General features: G+C 42.7%; 1 protein-coding gene across 6 annotated transcripts in view; it reads left to right on the top strand.

Moving 5' to 3' along the window:
* Positions 1-10: 10 nt before the first annotated feature.
* rpusd1 (RNA pseudouridine synthase domain containing 1) overlaps positions 11-23052 on the top strand; it is a 37746-nt gene continuing 14704 nt past the window's right edge. For 2 of the 6 annotated variants that reach the window (XM_002935848.5, XM_012970820.3), the window contains exon 1: positions 20736-22436. Coding sequence is in view for 2 of the 6 variants with exons in the window: in XM_031892876.1 (XP_031748736.1) it covers positions 29-115; positions 8672-10837 (2253 nt within the window). In the remaining 4 variants the exon portion in view is untranslated. Of the gene's footprint in view, positions 116-8671; positions 11045-16294; positions 18779-20735; positions 22437-23052 lie in introns of those variants that run through there. The other 4 variants (XM_031892877.1, XM_031892876.1, XM_012970819.3 and 1 more) reach the window with 4 other exon arrangements.

Raw genomic sequence — 23052 nt, forward strand, 5'->3', positions numbered from 1 at the left:
AGCCCTCTGCCATTGGCCCGTACGGGGAATGCTTTTCTGTTTCCGGATACAGCGGAACGACTATTGCCAGAGAGGTGTGCGCTCGTTGTATGTGTTGGAGCTACGCACTAAGCAGGTAATGTGCCTTTATATACGCATAGGCGCTGCCCTAGGGGACTATAGCAATACAGCGCCGGGGGCAGTTAGTATTATAGCCGTGTCTAATGTGTATTTACATTGTGTCCAAATGCGTCTCTCAGGGGTTGTAGGGAGTTGTAGTTTATCGGTAGCTGATAAGTGGCAGGGTGGCCAGCCTGTATCTTATACGGTTTTGGCGCTATTAAGATGCGGCAGTGTTTGTCAGCGCTAAGCATTGGTTGCTTACAGTGTGGTACTGCAATTTGCTCAAATTTGAACAGGCATTTTGGAAAGGTATCGCGGGCGACCAAATCGCTCCAAGGGGCAGTACCGACCAGCTACACTTTCCCCCAACTTTCCTCTCAAGGCAACTTTGGCAAATTGTAGCGATTTGGCAAACTAATCCCTTGGGGTGAAGACACACGGGGCTACTAGTAGCAGCTACTTGTTGTGGCTACTAAAACAGACAATGCTGATCATTTCCTTATTATCATCTCTACATGAGGCAATTCTCAGTATTCTCAGGGGCACATTTACTAATCCACGAACGTCCGAAAAGCGTCCGAATGCGGTTTTTTTCGTAATGATCGGTATTTTGCGACTTTTTCGAGCGCTCAATACGAAAGTCGCGACCATTCGTGAAAGTCGTACTGGCCATGAATAGATCGAGACAATTCACGAAGTTTGTAATGGCTATGAAAAAGTCGCGACAATTCGCGCAAGTCGTAACGGCTACGAAAAAGTCGCAAAATGTTCGTTTTCCAATCCGAATTTTTCCCATTCGGATTCGGGGATTAGTAAATCAGCCCCTTAGTCTATGGCACAATATTTTCTGGCGTTTGGTAGCTATGAAAAAGTAGCTGCTACTAGTAGCTACATGTGTCTTCACCCTAAGGGCAGTGGTACACAGGGAGATTACAAAGCCTTTAGGGCAGGGGTGTCGAACTCAATCAGAGAAGGGGCCAAAATCTAAAATTCAGCCTAAATCGCGGGCCGAATGGTTTACTGAACACAGTACCCCCCCATAGACAGTAGACCCCACACACAGTGCCCCCATAGAAAGTACCCCCAATTGCCCCCATAAACAGTACCCTCCATAGAAAGTAGCCCCCACACACAGTTCCCCCAATTGCCTCATACACAGTACCCCCCATAGACAGTAGCCAGCCCGCACAGTGCCCCCAATTGCCCCCACAGAAAGTACCCCCAACAGACCAGAGATGTCGGCGCCTCCTTCTCTCTTATGCCGCGGCAACAGGCACTACTATAAGGCAGCGCCTCGTCGCTGACGTGTGACGTCATACGCACGGGCGCAACCTTATAAAAAGGCCTGTTGCCGCCGGCATAAGAGAGAAGGAGCCACCCGCACAACCACATCGGATGCCGGACTATAGGTCACGCCTCCTGAATCTCGCGTGACTTGTTATCTATGGCATAGTCGGCCGTACTTGCTATCTATTACGCATGCGCATAGATTCTATGCGCATGCGTAATAGATAGCAAGTACGGCCGGCGAGATCACAAGCCTCCTATGTCACCGCGCGTTATTGTGATGGAACGCAGCGGCGTGCAGTGATGACAGCGCGGCGCGGGCCACATTGCAAGGCCTGGCGGGCCGGATTTGGCCCGCGGGCCTTGTGTTTGACATGTGTGCTTTAGGGTAAAGACATGGAGCTACTAGTAGCAGCTACTAAAATAGACAATGCTGATCATTTTCTAATTATTGTTTCTATGTGTGTTTTAGCAAAGGCAAGTCTCAGTATTGTCTATGGCAGGGGATTTTCTGCAGTTTAGTAGCCGTGACAAGTAGCTGCTACTGGTAGCTCTGTGTGTCTTCACCCTTAGGGCAAAATGAAAAAACAGCAGCACTCCGGAAATGTTGTAGAAAAAAGTGACTTTACTCAAGTGCACACAGCAACGTTTCGGGCTTAAACCAGCCCTTTATCAAGCCTAATCATACAAATACAATCAAGTGTTATATACCCACAGGAAAGGGAGGGACCATCACTCCAGCCCTCCATTTAACCCATAGTGTTCAATATACAAATTTTCAATATATAAATTCTCAAATTGCACATATCAAATTTTCAAATTGCAAAAAGACATATAAAACAGCACATGTGTATGTCATAGTAATACTTCCATAATATACTCTAGTGTATCAAGTGCATCAAAATTTAATAGTGATAAATATACTGCTAACGTATAGGAACAATAAATGTCTTACTTTAATGTATTTCATTAAAAATAATTTCTTTTTCCTTATTTCTTTTTCTTTTTGGCTCCGATGTCAAAACTCAGGGGACAAATCACCCCTGAATTGTTAGGAATCTGGAGCTTCCACATCTCTGAATCTTACTGTCCTATAACAAAAACAGTAATAAACAAATTTTTAGATAAAAACAAAACACAATATTTGTTAAAACACAGTATTTGTTAAAAACAAGCACTCGTAATCACTTACTTATATAAATAGCATAGGGGTATATTCCCTGTTAAGACCACCTGGTGATAAAGTACCCAATATATTTATCCAGCGCATTTCTAATTTCTTCAGCATCCACTGTCTATTACCTCCCCTCCTGAGAGGACCAACAGTATCAATAACCTGATATCTGAGATTACAAAGCCTTTAGGGTAAAGACACGGAGCTACTAGTAGCAGCTACTAAAATAGACAGTGCTGATCATTTACTAATTATTGTCTCTACGTGTGTTTTAGCAAAGGCAATTCTCAGTATTGTCTATGGCAGGGGATTTTCTGCAGTTTAGTAGCCGTGACAAGTAGCTGCTACTGGTAGCTCTATGTGTCTTCACCCTTAGGGCAGTGACAGACAATTGACAGAAATTAGTCGCCCAGCGACAAATCTTCGATGCCGTGGGCGACTAATCTCCCCACAATTCCATCCCACCAGCTAGAATGTAAATCGCCGGTGGGATGGCATACGCGTTGCTTAAAGTTTCCTTGCGAGAAAACTTCGGGCGACTTCGGCAAATAATATAATTGTAGCGACGCGTATGACATCCCACCGGTGATTTACATTCTTGCCGGTGGGATGGCATTGCAGGGAGATTAGTCGCCCACGGCATTGAATATTTGTCGCGGGGCGACTAATTTCCCCGTCTGTCACTGCCCTAAGGGTGAAGACACACAGAGCTACTGGTAGCAGCTACTTGTCACGGCTACTAAACTGCAGAAAATACCCTGCCATAGACAATACTGAGAATTGCCTTTGCTAAAACACACGTAGAGAAATTATCAGTAAATGATCAGCAGTGTCTATTTTAGTAGCTGCTACTAGTAGCTCTGTGTCTTTACCCTAAAGGCTTTGTATAAATAAACCCCTCCTTTTACCCCTTTGTTTTGTATTCCCTTTTTATCAGAATCACTCCTGGCCATGATAAAAACAATGGTTTTCTGATAGGATCAGTACTGTGGCACAGGTGCAGCTACAGAAAGATAGAATTTCTGTCCTGAGGACAATAGTCTGCACAGTGTGTTTGTTTTTAACCCAACACAAAGCACTCGCAATTACCCCCATTGGGGGCAGTGGGAAACACGAGACTATACCAGATCACATGTTAATCATTCTTAACAGTTCTCTTGATTATTTTTTTTTCAATGGAGTGGAGGCAAGAATCATGCAGTTTACAAGTTGCAGTAAATGAGAGAAAGTTGGTTATTTCAGGCATAAAATTATTTTATTAATTGCGATTAAAATTAGAAAAAAAAGCAGAGGGCAAAATTTCTAAATATCTGTCGTGGCCCATAGTCCAAAGGGAAGTTTTGATCAAAATGCAAACTGCAGGGTTCTCTATTAAAGTTGAAATTTAATCTTAATTTCTTAAATTAAAACTATATAATGTTTTTCTATATTTAATTACATGTTATTCATATCCAGGACATGTAAAAAAATTGCTACATTGTGTTTGTTTTTCATACTGTGAATAGAGTTATACTTGTGTGTGTGTGTATATACAGACAGGGCACCTACCTACTGTGTGTAAAGGTGGCCATACACTCGCAGACTTAAGCTGCCAATTTGGGCTCTTTCAGACCTATTTGTCAGCTTATCTGCCCAAGTATGGGCCCCTCCAGCGGGTTTACTCTACCTACATATGGCAGAAGATGTTGATCAGGTTTTTTCTAGGGAATATGAGCCATCAGAGTGAGGACCTCCTTAATGAGCCGTTGCGGTCGTCAATCTGAAGGTTTATGTTTCAGTTATTGTAATTCAATTCTTCGGCCCTAACGCTAAACAACTGGATATCCTCAAAGGGATTCTGTCATGATTTTATGGGGTACTTTATATTTCTAAATTACACTGTTTACATAGTAAATAATTCACACAATATTGGTGTGTAGGCGCCATCTCACTGCATTGTGTTTGAGTCTGAGCTTTCAGCCAGCGCTACACATTAGAACTGCTTTCAGCTAACCTATTGTTTCTCCTACTCCCATGTAACTGGAGGAGTCCCAAGCCGGACTTGGATTTCTTACTATTGAGTGCTATTCTGATACCTACTGGGAGCTGCTATCTTGCTCCCTTCCCATTGTTCTGCTGATCGGCTGCTGTGGGGGAAGGGAGGGGGGGTGATTTCACTCAACACTACAACTTGCAGCTCAGCTATAAATTGTGACTGAAGTCAGAGCACAAGTCACATGGCTAGCCCCGTTTGAAATTTCATAATTAAATATAAAAAAAATCAGTTTGTTTTTGAAAAATGAATTTCAATGCAGGATTCTGCTGGAGAAGCTCTATTAACTGATGGGTTTTGGAAAAAAAAGTATTATTCTTTAAGGTGGGATATCGCCACCTTAGGTTTAGAGCAGTTCCATTCAATTGATGATTTCGGTGTGCAACTGCTAAACCATGCATTTTGCACTGAAATCCACCCCTTGTGCCTTTTAGCCTTATTCTGAATGTGGCTGTGTTTACTTTGTTGTACATACAACTTCCCCATCATTTTCCAAGTCCCATTTTCTTTTCTAAGCAGTTGTTTTTAAAAAAGGCACTCTTCGCTTATCAAACATGCAAACATGAACAGGCAGGCTAATGAGCTCCTGATAAAACTAACCTTAGTGTGTGTGTGAATGTGAGAGACATTTAGGGGCCCCTTCACTAAAGCACAAATTTTGGCCAATTGAAAGCACGATTGGAAAAAAATTAGAGTAACCACGATAATTTCTGATGTGCGAAAAAAAATTTCTGTATCGTACGAGAATATTGTGGTTGCGATCCGAAAGTCCTGAAATTGTTGTATCCGAACGATCGTAAACGGCGCGTAAACCTTTCTGGCTTTGAAACTTCAATGCATGATTTTGGAAGCCTTCCATAGACTCCAGCTCCAACCTGGGCAAAAGAAAGTCACTAACTAAAGGTGGCCGGCCATACACTATAAGATGCGCTTATCTGGAAAGGTCAGCAAACGGCTGGATCTTTTTACCAATATGCCCGCCTAAGGTAGGCAGTATCGGAGTAATCTAAGGGCGACTAATCTCCCCTTCTGTCACGGTCCTAAAGCTGGCCATACACGCACCGGTAATAAACCTCGTTTCGTACAATATTCGATGCGTGTATGGCAAGCCGGCGAGGTGACCTTGATCGCAGGAGGCTGCGCCGATCGGGCGGGTTAAAAGATTTTGATTGGGCGCCATAGAAGGCGCCTGAGCAAAATCAGCCTTCAGGGCTGAATCGGCAGTAGGAGGTAGAAATCCTATTGTTTCTACCTCCTTATCTGCCGTTTCAGCCCTGAACGTTAGTGGCGGATTGGACGATCTTTCGTGCGACCGATGGTCGAAAATCGCCACGTGTGTGGCCACCTTAATAGTTTAGTCAATCAGTGTTTAAAGGAACAGTAACATCAAAAAATTAAAGTGTTTTTAAGTAAAATATAATGTGCTGTTGCTCTGCAAAAAACTGGTGTTTTTGCTACAGAAAAGCTACTATATAAATAAGCTGCTGTGTAGCCATGGGGGCAGCCATTCAAGCTGGAAAAAAGGAGAAAAGGCACAGGTTACATAGCAGATAACTAGTAGCTAAGCCCCATATAATGGTGGTTTATCTGTTATCTGCTAAGTAACCTGTGCCTTTTCTCAATTGAATGGCAGCCCCCATGGCTACACAGCAGCTTATTTATATAAACTATAGTAGTCTTTCTGAGGCAAACACACCAGTTGTAGCAATGCAGGGCAACAGTACATTATATTGTAATTACTTTCATTTTTTGGTGTTACTGTTCCTTTAAAAATAAAACTTTTAAACTACACTTATCTGTTGGAAGAATTCTTATCTTATACATATGCATTTTGTAATTTTCCACTGAGCTGGGGAGGGGGGGATAAGGTTTAGGAAGATATTCAAGCTATTGATTTAAAGGAACAGTAACACCAAAAATTGAAAGAGCTTTAAAGTAATAAAAAAATAATGCACTGTTGCCCTGCACTGGTAAAACTGGTGTGTTTACTACAGTAACACTACTATAATTTATATAATAAGCTGCTGTGTAGCCACGGGGGCAGCCATTCAAGCTGGAAAAAAGGAGAAAAGGCACAGGTTACATAGCAGATAACAGATAAGTTCTGTAGAATACAATAGTGTTTTATCTGTTATCTGCTAAGTGCCTGTGCCTTTTCTCCTTTGAATGGCTGCCCCCATGGCTACATAGCAGCTTATTTATATAAATTATAGTAGACTTTCTGAAGTAAACACACAACTTTTACCAGTGCAGGGCAGCAGCACATAATATTTTAGTTATTTTTATACACTTTCATTTTTTGGTGTTACTGTTCCTTTAAGGGCTGTGACAGACGAGGGGAATAGTTGTCCCCAGTAAATTTCCCCAAGTCTCTTCAGCTTTCTGAAGTCGCCCAAAGTTGCTTTGCAAGGAGACTTTGGTCAACTTGAGAAAGCTGAGGTTATGCATTTATAAATATTGAGTTTTTGAAAACAGGTATAGGATCCATTATCTGCAAACCAGTTATCCAGAAAGCTCCAGATTATGGGAAAGCCATCTTCCATAGACTTCATTGTAAACAAATATTCCATTTTTTAAAAAAATGATTCTGTAAGAATCCTTATTGGAGGCAATATTTTGTTCATTATATCTTGGTTCCAGTTAGGGCTTGGTTTGGAATGATCATCCTGAAATCCTGTTGTCAGTTTGGACGATAAAATGCAGTGTAATCTTCCGATGCCCTTTGCTGAAGGGTACAAGGTGCAGACTTATTTATTTAAATATGAGAAAAATAAATAAAACTTATGCTGAACATATTTATGTATATATGTTTTGTACAGTGTTGGAACTATGCATACAGCAGCCCTCCACAGACGTGGGGGGGCCTGGACCATGTTGTCTACCTTTAAATGTAGTGACGCTGGCATAACTTTATATTCTCCTGCCATAGACTTCTTCCAGTCATGCTGAGGCAATTTTTATTTAAATAGGAGCTATGTATTTATAAAGCGCCAACATATTCCTCAGCACTGGACAATAAATGGGTGCATACATTGAACATACAGATTTATGTAGATTTACACGTTATTGGTTTTGTCGTTACAAGTGTTGGTAATAGGTTGCTCACTTGCCCAGTAGAAGAACTCCTGTTCCTGTTCTCAACTTTGAGTAAGATAATTTAAGATATTACAGGTATACAGAAACCCATTATTCAGAAGGCTCAAATCTATGGGAAATTATTTTTTTTAGCAGCGTTAAGGTCCCCATACACGGGCCGATTCTAGCTGCCGATATGGGTCCCTTAGACCAATATGGCAGCTTATCGGGCCGTGTATGGGGACTTCCGACGGGCCTGCCCGACCGATATCTGGCCTGAAATTGGGCAGATCTCGATCGGGCAGGTTAGGAAATCTAGTCGGATCGGGGACCACATTGGCTCGTTGATGCGGTCCCCGGACCGACTTTACCTATACACGTCATTATAATTAGATCGTTTGGCTCCAGGGCCACCCGTAGGTGGGCAATATTGGGAGAAGATCCGCTCGTCTGGCGACATCGCCAGGCAAGCGGATCTGCCAGTGTATGGGGAGCTTTAGGTATGGTGATGTTACAAAAGACCCTTCATCCAGAAAACCCCAGTATTTTGAACAAATCCAATACCTATATCTGGAAACAATACTATTCTGATAGTTCCTATTTAGACAAATCTTTATATTTTACTGGTTTGTTCATTTGTAACAATAAGACAGATCCCAGCTATGAGACCCCTTATCTGGAAATCCAAAATCCTAGTAATAATAAAGTAGTTTGTATTAATCATTATTAAGCTACGTGAATCCATATCTGCGGCTAAACAATTGTATTACTATGTAACCTGTGCTTTTTTCTTTTTTCCAGCTTGTGACGCCCATCTCTCCTTTAGATTGTAAGCTCTGAGGAGCAGTGCCCCTTCACCACTTGTTTTGGTTGTAACTTTTTTTCTATGTAATCTGTACATTTGATGTATACACCCATCTGTTGTACAGTGCTGTGGAATATGTTGGCACTTTATAGATATTAATAATTATCTCACTTCACTTGTACTACTGCATTTTCAGATTGAAAAAATGCCATCTTGCCTAGTCCATGGTTGTCGTCACAGCACAGCAAGAAAAGGCCTCTATCCTGGCATCGTCTTGCACGGATTCCCAAAAAACCTTTCCAGAATAAAGCAATGGCTCTTAAACACAGGACAGAATTTTGGCAACCTTGATGCCTTTGCACAGAAAGTCCTGGATGGAAAGAAACACAATTCCTATCGTATTTGCTCTTCCCATTTTTCCTCCGATTGTTACGTCCAACTCGGCTGTACAAAGGGACTGAAAGCAGATGCAGTGCCCACAATATTTGCTTGGAACACCCCAGGCGAGAGCGAGGACAGTGCTTATCACATTCACCGCTCAACATACCCCGAGCGACCATGTGGCCGCTGTATGAAAAAGAAAATGGTCGACGCAAGCACGCTCACAGATCCAGCAATGTTTTCCAAAGAAGCAGGTGTGCAGTGGCCGGAGTTTGAGTTTAATACAGCTGGTGAGAGATGGAAAATAAAGCACGATCACTATTACTATTTAAGCTCTTCAAGAAAAAGCACCCAAAAACCTACAGTGGGTCGTGATCGTCAAAAAGACACAAGTAATAAGATCAACAACAAAGATGATGAGGAGGATGATGATGAAGACGATGATAATGATAGCAATGATAGCTTCCAAACCCACCAGTCCTCAGTACACGTAGATCCATTTTATTCTGGTATACCAGAGATAACCAGAGCAGACGGTTTCATGGATTTCACGCTATCCTCCTACAAAGTAAGACACAGCATACAAAATACGTTCGGAAGTACAGAGCACACCTTACCCATGGACAATGACGTTGCAGCGTTAGATGTTGTCCATCAAAGGAAGTTTATAGTGTTTGAGTCTTGCCTTGATGTCTTACTTCGTAAGCTTTCTTGTGGATTTGGTGTGAACTGCAGTGCTCCTATTGTTGGACTTGAGAAGCACGTGGAGGGTTCTTACTTGTCTGTAGTTGGACGGTGCTCCAAAGGCCACCGCTTTCATCTATGGGACAGCCAACCTGTAGTAGGAGACGTTGCACTGGGTAACCTGTTGACATCGGCTGCTCTGCTTTTCAGTGGTTCCAGATTTTATAAGGTTGAAGAAATGAGTCGGCTATTGGGACTGCAGCTAATTTCCCGCGACGTCTACCATAAATACCAGCGTACATTGCTGTTTCCTACAATTGATCATCATTGGCTGTATGAGCGCAAACTGCTCAAAGAGGCTGTAGGATCTAAAAAACTGTGCCTTTCTGGGGATGGGCATAACTCTACGGTCTCTATGTACACGTTCGTCGAACCCGAGAGCAAACTTATTTTAGATTTTCAAGTTGTTCAGAAGGCAGAGAGACGTAAAAGGCCAGACTTGGCGATGGAAAAGCTAGCCTTTGAAATCTGCTTAGATCGACTTCTCAAAGAGCATTATGTTGTTGAGGCCATTGCAACAGACCAACATCCAGCTATTGAAGAACTAATGTGTGAAAAGTACAGTTCTGTCATTCACAAGTATGATATTTGGGTTTGTGCCCAAAAGGTTAAGAGACAGTTGGTGGCCGCCAGCAAAAAGAGAAAATGTTCTCAGATAAGAAAGTGGATCCCTTCAATCATGCTACACTTTGAATGGTCTTCCAGAACTAGTCACGGCGATGTAGCCTTGTTTCGTGAGAAGTGGCAGTCACTGCTAATGCACATTACTAATCACCATAAGTGGGATGGTTCCAAAGTGTGCCATGTATGTTGCCATAAAGCTCTGGTTCGCCATTCACGGCCCCTTCCCTGGATCAAAATGTGGTGTCCGGCCTTCCATGCTTTACGTGAAGTCATTCTTTCCTCCAGGTTGGCGAAGGACTTGGCTCTCCTTTCTCAGTTTAGCCACGGTGAAGCTGTTTTGTTATACCATCGTCTTCTTCAGAAGTATATGCCTAGTTCAGTTCATCTTAGGATGGATGCTGTGGATGCAAGGACCAAACTAGCAGCTCTTACGTATAATGCAAATGTGCACATGAGACGTACAAAGGCTGAGGTCTCCGTAGAAGTATCTGGTGGTGCTGATTACAGTTGGCCGACCTTAAAATCACTGTCCAAACCAGACTCGAATGCTCATTTGTTGCGCATGATGGTGGATGCTATAAAACTGTGCTCCATTAACCCAAACCCATGTTAGTCTATATAAGTGTTGTTCTTGTTTGATGTTTTTCACCTTGACAGTTGTAGGGAATATTCTTTGGGCGGAGTTGGGGGGCAATACTGGAGGACCCTTTTGATGACTGAGTTTGTTTTGTGTGCTATGGTTTTTGTAATTAAACCTTCACTTGTAACTTTCTGTAAAGCTGTTATAATCTAAATAAGAAAAAAATGTTATCCCTATTTTTAAATTCCTCTGCCTTAAGTACTGCCTGCATTATTGTTCTTCAGAGGAAAAGGAAAGTTACTATCACTGGGGGGGTTGCTAAAATGTTAGGCACCCCCCTAGTGATTATAATCGCTTACCTAAAACCCCCGGCCGGTGATCCTGTCAGGAGAGCACTTCATTGGTCGGGCTGTAAACAAGCAAACGACCCTTCTTCTTGCTTTGGTCTTTGGGTGCGCACAGTAGAGTAAAGGTCCCCATACACGGGCCGATCCGCTGGGTTGGTGATGTCGCCAAGCGAGCGGATCTTCTCCCGATATCCCCCATCTACGGGTGGGCGATATTGGGACAATCCAGGCTAATTCGGCCAAACGATTGAATTATAACGGTGGGCATAGGAAAAGTCGGTACGGGGACCGCGTCAACGAGCCGATCCGACTAGATTTTTTAACCTGCCCGATTGAGATCTGCCCGATTTCAGGCCAGATATCAGTCGAGTAGGCCGTAGTGCCCATACACGGGCCGATTAGCTGCCGAATCGGTCTAAGGGACCGTTATCAGCAGCTAGAATCGGGCCGTGTATGGGGACCTTTAAAATCTGTCTTTTTCACTCAACTGTGCATGTGTCGGCCCTGGAATTCTGAAGAAAGACGATAGGAGGAAGAAGGAGAACTCGGTGGCATATACCCTGGGCTGGTGCAGTTTTCTCCTAACAGGAGCACCGGCCAGGAATATCGAGTAAGCTAAGCGATTACAATCATGGTCCCCCCAAGTGGTTTAGACCTTTAATCCATTGCCTCCCCTTTTTCCTGTACTTCTTTTTTTTTTTTTTTTTAGAACCTGACTTCCGGGCACATTTTTTGGTTCTTGGTTGAATGTTTATCACTAACAGATGCACAACTGGTGGTCATGGGGTTAAAGGAAACGCCAAACAGGAAGTAGCATTGAGGATATTGGTTGCAACATGTATAAGCAAATCTAAAGTAATGTGCCACACATTGTACAACACATAAGTGCATTTGTGTGATGTGTTGCTATGCATTTCAAAGCCAGTATTAATTAGTACAGGTATGGGACCTGTTATCTAGAATGCTTGGGACCTGGGGTTTTCCGGATAAGGGGTCTTTCCGTAATTTGGATCTCCATACCTTGAGTCTACTAAAAAATCATTTAAACATTAAATAAACCCAATAGGGCTGTTCTACCCCCAATAAGGGGTAATTATATCTTAGTTGGGATCAAGTACAGGTACTGTTTTATTATTACAGAGAAAATGGAATCATTTAACCATGAATTAAACCCAATAGGGCTGTTCTGCCCCAATAAGGGGTAATTATATCTTAGTTGGGATCAAGTACAGGTACTGTTTTATTATTACAGAGAAAAGGGAATCATTTAACCATTAAATAAACCCAATAGGGCTGTTCTGCCCCCAATAAGGGGTAATTATATCTTAGTTGGGATCAAGTACAGGCACTGTTTTATTATTACAGAGAAAAAGGGAATCATTTTTCAGAATGTTAATTATTTGCTTATAATCTATGGGAGATGGCCTTTCTGTAATTCGGAGCTTTCTGGATAACGGGTCCTATACCAGTACTGAGTATTGCTCAATTTACTACAAATTTACTACAAATTTTGTTGTTTACGCAGCAGTGTTGTGTGTTCAAGATGCAAATGATTGAAGGAGTAGTGCTCCTTTTACTGCAGAGCTGTGCAGGCAGAGTCTCCACTCTGGGTACCTGGAGTCAGAGGTTCCATAAACCGAGGAGTCATAGTTGTAGGATTTATGTACCGACAGCCCTGCTTTACTGCTCATTTGACAATTAGAAAGTGCCAATAAGAAATGAAGGTCTAGTGTCCCTGTACATAATTAGGAATGCACTGAATCCATTATTTGGGGATTCGGCTGAACCCTGAATCCTTTATAAAAGTTTCTGCCGAATACTGAACTGATTCAGAATCCGAATTTCCATATGAAGATTAGGCTTCGGAAAGGTTAGAAATGTTCATCTTCCATGTCTATATATGACGAAAAGTCACATGATTATTTGGATTTGGATTCGGCCAAATCTAAATCCTGGATTCAGTGCATCCCAACTGTTAATTAGTAGTATTAACTGTATTAACAGCTTCTCTTTCAATAAGTAGTAATAAAAGGCCATAGCACACTGTATGCCCCATGCATTTCTTATGGTATTATGGCATGCATTGATAGGAGTGTGAGCTACTTGTTTTGTAGGTGATGATTTTGAGTTGAAAATACATACCGTATATAATTGCTTTAAAGGAAATCTATACCCCCCAAACATTGTAGGTCTCTGTAAAAATATATTGGTTACACTTACTCATATGTAAAGCCCTGCTTCATCTAAATAAACCATTTTCATAAAAATATACTTTTTTAGTAGTATGTGCCATTGGGTAATCCTAAATAGAAAATTGCCATTTTATGAATTAAGTACCGCCTCCTGGGATCATAGGATTCACAGTGCACACAAACAAGCCAAGGCACACATACATGCTAGGCCCCATCAGCCAATGAATGGGCAGAGTTCTGCCTTTTGCTCCCACACTACTTCCTGTTACAGTCAGAGCTGCATTATTTCTTGTCAGGTGATCTCTACCTCGAGCCACCATTTTGGTCTGTGTGCTCCCTCAAACAAAGTAAAATGGCAATATTTACTGAATATATATATATTCCAGTTTGAAGAGATTCTTTAATAGGTCACTTAATATAAACTGTTGGTTAATTATTCATTCTGGGGGTATAGTTTTCCTTTAGGGCTGTGACAGACGGGGAGATTAGTCGCCCGCAACAAATCTCCCCGATATGCCATCCCACCAGCTAGAATGTAAATCGCCGGTGGGATGGCATACGCGGCGCGGCGATTTGCGGAAATCGACGAAGTTGCTTTGAGAGACAACTTCGGTGATTGCGGCACCACGTATGCCATCCCACCAGCGATTTACATTCTAGCCGGTGGGATGGCATATCGGGGAGATTTGTCGCGGGCCCTTAAGCACATTCATGTCTTCTCACCTCGTCTATGCAGTCTGCTGTTGGTTTATGATGCTATAGGCAAAATGATGTGTTTTGTGTTATAAAAATGACTTAAAATAATAAAGCAAATTAAAACTACCTGCAGGTAGTGGTGTTACTACTTGGGATTGTCTCTAGCAGCAATTTAATGAATAGCCTGATTCTACAAAGAAGCTTGAAAATATTTTCTATATGCTAGAAGCGTGTCCCCTGAGAGCTACCGTAGCAATAGCACAATGATTTTAAACCAACTGCTCTTCTCCCCTAATAACTTGGGAAATAAATGTCTAAGTAGCACAAGCAATACTAAAAGCCTATTTTTTTGTAGAAAAAAGGCTTTTTATTCTTTTTGTTCTATAAAGAGTGATGAATGGCATTTAACCTGTGTTTATCTTCCTGTGCAAGAACAAAACCCATTGTATTCTACAGTGCTTATCTGTTATCTGCAGACTTGAGCCTTTGCACCCTATTCATATTGAATTGCTGTCACCATGGCAATGCAGCAACTTATTTGCAGTGGGGCTTCTGGAGCAAATACACAGTTACCAGTGCAGGGTAACAGTCTCCTTTTTAATAGTGCCTTCCCACATTCACCCTAATGGTGGGAGGTTGAAATTGAATCTGAATTTCTCTACACGCTCGAGGCACAGGCAACAATAATAAGGGGGAAATGACTAGCTCATTAAAGCCTGAAAGCAAGCTTTTTAGGTACTAAAGCTCAGAAACATCCCCGTATTACCCCTGAGTGAAAATCACTTGGAAGCTCATAGTATAATTGTGTGCAGGCATCTGTCATTTTAAAATGCTTCATAGTTTCTTGCACTAAACTTACCTGGGGTATTTTCATAGGGTAATGGTTATGCAGAAACTAAAAGGCAAACTAAACTAGGACTACTGATTAAAAAGAAGGGATGGATTGATATATATGGCACGGGATCCCTTACGGAAATTCGGTATCCAGAAAACATCAAGTTCCGTGAAATCCATCTGCTATAGCAGGGGTGGGCAAACTACGGCCCGCGGGCCACATCCGGCCCCTTTGCCTTTTTAATCCGGCCCGCCGACGCCAAGTCTCATCACGCGAGACTTGGTGTCATTGGTGCGCCGGAATTGAAGAGAGAAGGGGGCCCGCCCTGGCCCGGTCCGGCCCGGGGGTGAGTAAATGTGGCCCGTGAGCCAAAAAGTTTGCCCACCCCTGTGCTATAGAGTCCATTTAAGGGCTGTGACAGACGAGGAATCTCCCCGAAATGCCATCCCACTGGCGTGAATCTAAATAGCCAGTGGGATGGCATACGCGGCGCGGCAAGTTGCCTTGCGAGGAAACTTCAGCGATTTCGGCACCACGTATGCTATCCCCCGGCTATTTACATTCACACCAGTGGGAGGGCATTTCGGGGAGATTTGTCGTGCGGCAACTAATCTCCCCGTCTGTCATAGCCCTAAAGGGGAACTCCAACAGTTGAGTCGCCCATGATAGAATCTGCTATCGCGGGTGACAAACTGCTCCACAAAGGCTTTCCATTGGCATTGCTTCTGCAATCCGAAGTCACACAAAGTTTTCTCCTGCAGGCTTAGACTTAGCGCAACTTCGGATTACCGAAGTGATGCAAAGGGCTTTCCACTGGCGATTGCTATTGTTGCTGGTGGAAAGCCTTGGTGGAGAGGTTTGTCTCCCGCAATAGCAGAGAACTCCAGCTTCGTGGGTTCTTGCCCTAAGGCAGGGATTCTTTACCTAAGGGTTGGAACCTATGCTGATTGGTATGGGTCCCCATTTTCCCCTTGTATAATGGGATGTTTCATCCTACTGTAGGAAATACATAGTTTATTATATTGACCTGAATCACTGGTTCAAAACCAATTTTTAAGTCTTGAAGCAGATACATTGACTTTTTTCCTCAGGGAACCCAAATTAAGGAAGTCAGCACAGCGCTCCAAATTATTTAAAATTAAACCCGAGTACCTGGAGGAAATGCACACACACTGGGAGAATGTACAAACTCTATACAGATAGCGCCCTGGTTGGAATTGAACACAGCACTGCAAGGCAGAAATGGTACCCACTGAACCAGCTTAAACGCTTGCCTAAAATATACACTTGAATTTAAACTTTATGAACAAAATGTTTGCCAAATGCATTGCTGAATTGCTGCATTGTTTGAATAGCATATGGCTTCTCATTTCTTCTGAGAATATATTATCTCACTATGCTTGTACTACTGCATTTTCAGATTGAAAAAATGCCATCTTGCATAGTCCGTGGTTGTCATCACAGCACATCAAGAAAAGGCCTAGATCCTGGTATTGTCTTGCACGGATTCCCAAAAAACCTTAACAGAATAAAGCAATGGCTCATAATGACACAACAGAATTATGGCAACCTTGAGGCCTTTGCACAGAAAGTCCAGAATGGAAAGAAACACAATTCCTATCGTATTTGTTCTGCCCATTTTTCCCCTGATTGTTACATCTACCTCGGCCGCACAAAAGGACTGAAAGCAGATGCTGTGCCCACAATATTTGCTTGGAACACCCCAGAGGGCAGAGAGAACAGTAGTAATCGCGTTTATCCTCAGCGGCTATGTCAGTGTATGAGAAAGAAAATGGTTGATGCCAGCACACTCACAGATCTGGAATCGCCAGACTCTGCAGTTGGTGAAAAATGGAAAGTAAAGCACGATCATCATTACCATTTAGGCTCTTCAAGGAAAAGCACCCAGAAACCTACAGTGGATCATGATCTTGAAAAAGATTCAGTAGACACGAGTAATATAAAGAACAACCCAGATGATGATGACGACGAAGACGAAATCTCTTTCATACGTGTAGATCCATTTTATTCTGGTATATCAGAGATAACTGGAGCAGATAGATTTATGGATTTCGCACCATCCCCCCACAAAGTAAGAGATGGCATGCAAAACATGTTCAGAAGTACAGAGCACACGTTTCCCGTGGACAATGACGTGGCAGTTTTAGATGTTGTCCATCAAAGGAAGTTTATAGTATTTGAGTCTTGCCTCGATGTCTTACTTCGTAAGCTTTCTTGTGGATTTGGGGTGAACTGCAGTGCTCCCATTGTTGGGCTTGAGAAGTACGTGGAGGGTTCTTACTTGTCTGTAGTTGGACGGTGCTCTAAAGGCCACCGCTTTCATCTGTGGGACAGCCAACCTGTAGTAGGAGACATTGCACTGGGTAATCTGTTGACATCGGCTGCTCTGCTTTTCAGTGGTTCCAGATTTTGTAAGGTTGAAGAAATGAGTCGGCTATTGGGACTGCAGCTAATTTCCCGCAACACCTACCATAAATACCAGCGTACATTGCTGTTTCCTACAGTCGCTAAGTATTGGCTGCATGAGCACAAACAGCTCAAAGAGGCCGTAGGATCTAAAAAATTGTGCCTCTCTGTGGATGGGCAGAGTTCTACGTTTTCTACGTACACGTTCACTGAACCCGAGAGCAAGCAAATTTTAGATTTTCAAGTAGTTCAGAAGGCAAAGACAAGTACTTCCCAAGAAATTGAAAAGCTAGCCTTTGAAACCTGCTTGGATCGACTTCTCAAAGAGCGTTTTGTTGTTGAGACCATTTCAACAGACCAACATCCTGGCATTGAGGAACTAATGTGTGAAAAGTATGGCAGTGTTTGTCACAAGTATGATGTTTGGCTTTATGCCCAAGAGGTAAAAAGGCAATTGGTGGCTGCCAGCAAAAGAAGAAAATGTTCACAGATCAGCAAGTGGATCCCTGCAATCATCCAGCACTTGGAATGGGTTTCGAGAACTAGTCATGGAGATGTGGCCTTGTTTCGTGAGAAGTGGCAATCACTGCTAATGCACATTACTAATCGCCATAAGTCGGACAGTTCCATAGTGTGCCATGCATGTCGCCATAAAGCTTTGAACCGCTGTTTACGATCACTTCCCTGGATCAAAAAATGGACTCCAGCCTTCCACGCTTTACGTGAAGTGGTTCTTTCCTCCAATCTGACGAAGGACATGGCCCGTTTTTCTCAGTTTAGCCTTGGCAAAGACATTTTGTTATACCGTCGCCTCCTTAAAAAATATAGGCCAAGTGATGTTCGTTTCAGGATGGATTCTGCGGATGCAAGGACCAAACTAGCAGCACTTACGTACAATGCATATATGCACACAGGGCAAAGAAGGCCTAAGGTTTCCCCAAGAGCAACTGGTGGTTCTGACCTACAGATAGACAAAGTGGATAACTGGTCTGCCTTGTCATCAACATCTAAACCAAATTTGAATGGTCATTTGTTGCGCATGATGGTGGATGCTATAAAATTGTGCTCCACTAACTCAAAGCAAAGAGTCTAGATAAGCCCAGCTCTTAAGTGTAAATATCAACCCCCGAAAGAAATATTCCTACTGCTTTAATGCAAGATAAAACCCGTTCCACAAACACTGATAGCAAACAAGGGGGGAGGGGGGTATTCAGTATTGACCCTTTTAATAACTGAGGGTTTTTTTGTGCACTATGTCAAATCAAAGTATTATACTTCACTTTCATTGCAACTTTTAAAGGGTTTGTGTGTAAAAGATTGAGAATTTTATTTCTATTATACCTGGTTTTGAACCTTTGCCTAACACTTGTGCCCAAAAGTAAGCCCTTTACGAATCAACTATTTTTTGGCAATAAATTGTATATGAGAAAGATTTTCAGTCTGTAGTACTATAAAAAGAAACTTGAGTGGCATGTAACCCTTGTTAATTTCTTGCATAACTTCAATGGCACTTTAAGGGTGTGGCACTAGGGGAGATTGGTCTCCCACAATAAATCTTTGCTGGTGACTAATCTCCCCAAAATGGGAAGATATACACGGTGCTTCTGTTCTCCGAAGTTGCATCGCAAGGAAATTTTGGCCGACTAACTACCATAATGGGCTTATTTAACAATTTTGAGTTTGTGAATTCAGGTCATAATCTCCCATATTTATTCATTAGGAAAACTTGCATGATTTAAAAAAAAAAAAAAAACTAATTTTCTAGTTTCCATATCTCAAATGAAAAATTTGGCTTGACTTTGCTTAGGACAACTCCCATTGACTTCTATAGAAACTAGCAAGCTTTTAGATGGCAATTTTTTTTTTGCCATTTGAGTTTTCGGGTTTTTGCACTTAATTAAAAAAGTCAAACTCAAACATTGAGAAATCTCCCCATGTGTCAGAGAATTCCTTTCTGAAGACAAAAGGCTCAAATTTGTGTTATGTACAGTAACCACAGTTATCCTGCATCGATATTTTATGTGATTCAGCGAAACAACCATCATGGTTAGGGTGAGAAGGGCTACAAGGAGCCAAAGAGCCTGTCACAAAGCAAGACATGCAGTGTAAAGCCTTCGTAAAACTGAAGGTATCTACATGCTTTATGCTACGCTTGCTTAAAACCAAAAATGATATGCATTAGCCCTCACTTAAGGAATTATAGGCACAGATATGAAAATGAATGTCCCCATTGCCAACTATGCATCCAGAACCGCTGGTTTAAATAGGTAAAGCCTAATATTTCAAAGCCATACATCCAAACTTGCCGACAGCCTTTTTCAATCTCCTTACATCTCATCAGCGCTGTTTTGTGCTTCATAAACACTCCTACGGTGCATATAAATTAGTTGCTGTGTAGCCCTGGGTGCAGCCATTCATTGCTGAAATTGGGGCCATGTTTACATAGCAGATAACAGATTAGCTGCGTAGAATACAATGGGTTTAGTAACCGAACAGGAAAATAAACAGAGTTTACATGCCATTTATGGTTCTCTACAGATCTTTAGAATTAGAACCCCTCTAAAAACAGACATTTTGTTACCAAGTTCTAGGGCAGGGATCCCCAACCTTTCTCACTCGTGAGCCACATTCAAATGTAAAAAGACTTGGGGAGCAACACAAGCACCATAAAAGTTAACGGAGGAGCCAAATAAGGGCTAAGATTGGCTATTAGGCAGCCTCTATGCACCCTATCAGCTTACAGGGGGCTTTATTTGGTAGGAAATCTTGTTTTTATTCAACCAAAACTTGCCCCCAAGTCAGGAATTCAAAAATAACTCCCTGAGAGCAACATCCAAGGGGTTGGGGAGCAACATGTTGCTCATGAGCCACTGGTTGGGGATCACTGTTCTAGGGGGAAAAAGTACAAATATTACATTTAAACTTTATTGTTAGATTCTCTGCATGAATACACACCAACAGAGTAATGCCATTTTTCATTTGTAAGGGCTCTGGTACACGGGGAGATTAGTCGCCCGCGGCAAAACTCCCTGCTCGCGGGCGACTAATCTCCCCGAGTTGCCTTCCCTCTGCCATCCCACCGGCGAACATGTAAGTCGCCGGCGGGATGGCAGACGCGGCGGGGCGATTTCGGGAAATCGCCGAAAAAGCCTCGCGAGTCTTTTTCGGCGATTTGCGCGAAATCGCGCCGCCGCGTCTGCCATCCCGCCGGCGACTTACATGTTCGCCGGTGGGATGGCAGAGGGAAGGCAACTCGGGGAGATTAGTCGCCCGCGAGCAGGGAGTTTTGCCGCGGGCGACTAATCTCCCCGTGTACCAGAGCCCTAAAGCTTCTAAGGGTGAAGACACACAGAGCTACTAGTAGCAGCTACTTGTTGTGGCTACTAAAATAGACAATGCTGATCATTTACTGGTAATTGTCTCTATGTGTGTTTTAGCAGAGGCAATTCTCAGTATTTTCTATGGAACGGTATTTTCTTGCATTTAGTAGCCGTGACAAATAGCTGCACTAACAAATCAACATGTTGGAAAGGAGCAATAATGCATTGCTTCGCAATGATCATTAAAATGATTAAGTTATTGCTTTTGCAGACTGGTCAAGATTTTGGAGATATAGATGCCTTTGCACAAAAAATACTGGACCATTAGAGTTTTGGAACACTTTGTACCAGATAATTATGTGGCCCATTGTGCAAAAAAAGCTCCTGTAGAACAGATGCACTGCCCACAGAATCCTTCAGTGAGTGCTGACTCTTTAGCTATAGATAATAGTATATTTTCTGGTGACCGAACACAGAGTCAGGTACAGGCGTCTGGTATCTGAAGGAGTTGAAGGATCCTGCTGCAAAGCAAGAATTGATAGCATTCTGAGCATTACCAGCAGTTCTATAATAACAGATCCACCCTTGTCCACCACTGTCCATGCAGTATGACATTGGAATTAGAGATCTTGTGAATGAAAGAAAGTTTATTGTATTTGAGTCTTGCCTTGATGTCTTGCTTCTTAAGCTTTCCTGTGGGTTTGGTGTGGACTGTAGTGCTCCCATTGTTGGACTTGAGAAGCACAAGGAGGGGTGGTTGCTTGTCTGTAATTGGACGCTGTTCCAAAGGCCACTGCTTTCATCTGTGGGACAGCCAACCTGTAGCAGGAGACGTTGCACTGGGTAATCTTTTGTCTTCGGCTGCTGTGCTTTTTAGTGGCTCCAATTTTTATAAGGTTGAAGATACGAGTCAGCTTTCGGGCCTACAGCTTATTCCCTATGACATGCACTTATAAATACCAGCGTATATTCCTGTTTCCTACAATTGATAAGCACTGGCAGTATGAACGTAGAAGGCTCAAAGAAGCAATGGGACGGAAAAAAATGTGCCATTTTGGAAATAAAGTATGATGTTTGGCTCTATGCCCAAAAGGTGAACAGACAATTGGTGGCCACCAGAAAAAGGAAAAAGTGTTCACAGATTAGCAAGTGGATCCCTGCAATCATTCAACACTTGGAATGGGCTTCTAGAACTAGTCATGGAGATGTGGCATTGCTGCATGAGAAGTGGCAGTCGCTTCTCTTACACATTACCAGCATAAGCGTGGTGGTTCCAGAGTGTTCCATGCCTGTTGCCATAAGGCTCTCAAAAGCGGTTCACAGTCTCTTCCCTGGGTTAACAAAATGGAGTGCAGCCTTCCATGCTTTACATGACGTGATTCTTTCCTCCAGGCTGACAAACGACTTGGCTCGTCTTTCTCAGTTTGGCAGCGGCAAAGAAGTTATGCCATAGTTTTCTTCAAAAATATAGGTCCGGTGAGGTCCACTTCATGATGGATACAAGGAGCAAACTAGTAGCTCTTACATACAGTGCAAATGTGCACAACATGTAACATACAAAGCCTACGCTCTCGCCAAAAGTTAAAGATGTTGGCCTACAGACTGACAAACTCATTTACTCTGGAACCAACTGCCATCTGTAATGAAATCGCCACCCAAATGTTAATTTGTTGCATGTGCTTTTCGATGCTGTAAAGTTGTGCTCCCTTAACCTGACCCAGAACTAGATGAGCCCAGCTCCAAGGTGCAGTACAGGCCCCCGGAAACTGGCCAGTCTGATGGCACATCAGATTAGTCGGAGGAACTAAGCCCTGTGTAAGTTCACATTTTAATAAAGGGTTATTGCATTTTTATTAAATTAATAGTGTTTCTAATTTAAAAATAATTTAGTAAGAAACAAAATAATAGAACTGGAAAGCTTGTAAAAAGTAGGGATGTGCCGAATTTGGGATTTGGGGAAGATTCAGCCTTTTTCAGCAGGATTTGGATTCGGAGGAATCCAAGTGTCTGGCCGAATCCTTAAAGGAGACATATCGTATAGAAATTAAGATTGTACCAGTGAGTTATTCTCCTAAATATAGAAGGATTGTGCTTAGGGTTGTGTTTCGGACTGATTTATTGAGAAATTCCACCAAAACCCGCCCCTCTGTTCCACTTCCTGCTGGCTGAATTCTCTGGATATGCAGGGGGGCCGGCAGCTCTAAGTAAACTGCACTGTAGGATAGGAACCAATCAGCAGCTAGGCTGACCTGATGGGGAACTGAAGCCTGTATTTGCTTGTGTGACTGCAGGGCTGTGATTGGCTCTCCCCCTCCTACTGTGCTTCTGGCAGGGACTGTTAGGACACGCCCACCCTTCATTTGAAACACAGAGAACTGATGGGATCTATAGGGAGCTCCAATGAAGGGGCCATTTTTACAGATAGGATTCA

The sequence above is a fragment of the Xenopus tropicalis genome, chromosome 9 (genome assembly GCF_000004195.4).
Source record: "Xenopus tropicalis strain Nigerian chromosome 9, UCB_Xtro_10.0, whole genome shotgun sequence".
NCBI classification, from domain to species: Eukaryota; Metazoa; Chordata; class Amphibia; order Anura; family Pipidae; genus Xenopus; species Xenopus tropicalis.